This window comes from Rhopalosiphum maidis, chromosome 3 (assembly GCF_003676215.2).
Source record: "Rhopalosiphum maidis isolate BTI-1 chromosome 3, ASM367621v3, whole genome shotgun sequence".
Classification (NCBI taxonomy): domain Eukaryota; kingdom Metazoa; phylum Arthropoda; class Insecta; order Hemiptera; family Aphididae; genus Rhopalosiphum; species Rhopalosiphum maidis.
The window spans coordinates 24,672,102-24,675,467 of NC_040879.1; the positions used below are offsets into that span (position 1 = coordinate 24,672,102).

The window sequence follows — 3,366 nt, forward strand, 5'->3', positions numbered from 1 at the left end:
ACTATAGTGTAGGTATTATATTTCCTATATCTATACAATTCACAAACTATATAATATGCAATGGCGTACTCAAGGGGGTAATATAGCCTCAGTGGCAGATTATTAAAGTATTTAAAGGTGGCAAGAATAATATTTATTTTATTAATATTTTATAACAACCATTGTTCATCATGAACATTTTTTATCAAATAGTAATGTTATGCAAAAATTAACATTTTTTTGCTATAAAAACATTTGAAGATTTGATATGTAAAGAAAATAACAAGTAACATATTTTTTTAATAAGAGAAATAATAAAGTTGGCATCAAAACTTTGCTTAAGACAACCTTATTTGAATGTCAATATTCTAAATACGTCTCTGCAGACTATATTATGTGCCCATATCACTTTCGCAGCTAAATTATCGCAATAACTGTAGTGCAAAACAATACAGTTGTGATATAGGAGATTTCTTAGGATTATTTATAGTTTTGACAGATTGTTGAAATAGAAATAAATATTTCATTATTTTAAAATGTACTTTGCTGATAACTAAAACATATCGTTTTCAACCTTTTCTTTATTATAATTTATAAGAAGTAAAAAAATAGCAAATATAATGTAATATTTATTCCGAAGAATTTTTTAATGGCTGTAATAATGACTATGACGCGCACTGTGTTTTAAATGTAATTAGGCATTTAATTGTGCATGTAAGTCGTTCCAAAAATCTGCGACACAAAGCCCCGAGGGGAACCTTACATCTTTACAGCAAGGGAGCTGCGGAATGAAATATCTGGTCTTTAAAATAAATCGGAGCTACAAAATACAAAGGCGGTTGCCCTATGACTAGTCATATTTTGATCAAAGAGAATGGTGTTATGGGAAAAGCTTAGTTGAAGAAAGTTGAAAACCCCTGTTAACACAATAGTCTATGCATAGGATAAATAACGATAATATAAAGTTAAATCAATGAATTTGATGAAAACTATTCGTTTTCTATCATATCGATATCGTACACTGTAGTATAATTTTTTTTCGCTATAAAATATTTTATAAGCAGACCACTTTATTTCTGAGAAGTGAACCATGAATATTCTGACCCGGGTATACATGCAAAGTCAAAATGCTATTGTACAGAAATTATTTAAACATTCAAAATACGTGGTCACTAATTGCATACTTATCGCTTTTATAAATTATAAGTTATATATGCATTGATCATAATAAATTTATATATATTATTATATTATCGAAATTACATGCCGCGTATAATGTTTTATAATGTTATTATACTCAATACTCATTGTAAATACCTATTATTATTATTTTTTCTACAAAATTTGTATAATGTAGTAATCCATTTAAAAATATCCCTAAACGTCGCATTATATGTTCCGACTGTATTGTATAAAGAAAGCAGACAATAGGTCCTTTCTAAACGAAGTTGTGTAACATATACTACGAGAAGAGAAATGTAATGAGAAAAAAACAGGTCAAAACGATCCTTAAAAAATGCATTTTTGCTGTCGTCGTCCAACAACAAAGGGAGGTATATGTTTTTTCTTCCGTAAGAAGATTAGTTTAATATATGTGTGCTTCGGGCGAACCGGAGAGTATTGAAATGAAGTGGCCTTTGACATTGTTGCGCCTAATCCGATTTTTCGTAAACACATATCGGTACTTATACACCCGTGTCAAGAACATCTTTTTATATTTAAAAATAATAATAATAATAATACATATGTATTATGTCTCCGAGGTGGTTCACACGCCCCCGTCCTTGCATCCTTAAACCTTTAAATTCACGTTATCCTACACAGTTTCTGAATCATGTAGAAGAGACATCTCCTTGCCTTTATAATATATTGTTAATACACGGAGGGGTAATGGAATTCAAGTGGCTTGTATTATTATTGTCATATATACGATTCCGTGACGTGAATTATTAATACTGCTGTGGGATGCCATACAAAATATAAAATTATAAATTATGATTCATGATATATTTGTACAAATAATTTATATCGTTTTTGTATCTTTTTTTTTCAATATATCGAATGTACAGTATACGTACAAATAAAATAGTTAAATTAAAATGTCATAAACATTTGATTTTAAAACGGTGATCTAAAACTGTAATTTTAAATTCATAATTTATCATAGGATTTTGTATCAAGCTACATTTTTTCAAATTTGAAATTTTTATTTTTATCGAAACATATAAGTATATATCACTTACCTACTTGACAATGATTTTTACAAAACCTTGTTAATTCGCATAATATAGTAATTTTATAATGTAACTTATAGTAACGGTTTTGTAATAACTTGAGATTGGTTGTGTTACCATATTTCATATTATTTCCATTTTATTATTATATATTTGTCTCATATGATTAAATTAAATTTATGCTTGTCTTTTGATTTTTATTGACGCGTTATTGACCACTTGTTTATTTTCGATTTTAATGATATTTTGTTCTACTCCTTTCGGTTTCATATTAGACGCTTTAACTGTGGTTAAACGATCAACTAATTGTTTCCTTTTTTTAATAACTTTAACCGGCTTCGTAGGTAAAGAATCAACACGGACTCCAACTTTGACTTTTGGTTTTGGTTTTGTGAAACTGGCAGGCGGTTTATTCCAACTATCATCGTCTAAACGTACAATAATACATTTATGAAGATTATATTCAAGACAACTATTTTAGGTATGACTATACCAAGTTTGAATAGATAAATATCTGTCTTTAGTGCTGTTTTAAAGCGCGTTTTTACGCATTTAGAGTGCATTATCAAGATTTGTTTAAATATGTAACCCTATTTGATTACGCTTAGTATTATTTAATTACTATTGATACGGCATTTTAATTATAAGACAAATATACAGAGATAATAGCAAATATATAATAGAAATCTATGTTTTTGGAAATATATAGAATTATTACTTATTTTTGTTTGGCTATTGTATTCAAGCAATTCGTCCTCAGAGGAGTCTTCGAGGAATATCGTTCTGCGTAATCGATCGATTCGGTCAAATTCAATACATTGCTTAGTATTTTTTGTCATTTCTCTGAGTTTTCATTTTATACAATGATGGAAAATAATTTTAATTAATTGTATATTATTAAAAATATTAACCCAATCATACCATTATACTGCAGGTACACCGTATAATACACCGTAATTCACCAAGCATGCTCACTTTAATAATGAATAAATTAGGGATTTATTCAAATTCTAATAATTGGAATTTTGAATAGGATACTTAAAGATTATATTTTTAAATACTTTGATTTTTATGCTATTTAAGTAGTTTCGCGTGGAGATAAAACTTCATTTTTTAAATGACAATCATCTTTTTTTACTGTAAATTGTTAAGT

The 3,366-nt window shown here is 27.9% G+C and overlaps 1 protein-coding gene across 1 annotated transcript; it reads right to left on the reverse strand.

The window, feature by feature from the left end:
- Positions 1-2,390: 2,390 nt before the first annotated feature.
- On the reverse strand, positions 2,391-3,052 carry LOC113557864. Its single transcript, XM_026963405.1, has 2 exons — positions 2,932-3,052; positions 2,391-2,641 (listed from the first exon to the last, which is right to left on the reverse strand). Exons 1-2 carry the CDS (start codon positions 3,050-3,052, stop codon positions 2,391-2,393), a joined length of 372 nt encoding a protein of 123 aa, XP_026819206.1.
- Between the last annotated feature and the right edge of the window lie 314 nt (positions 3,053-3,366).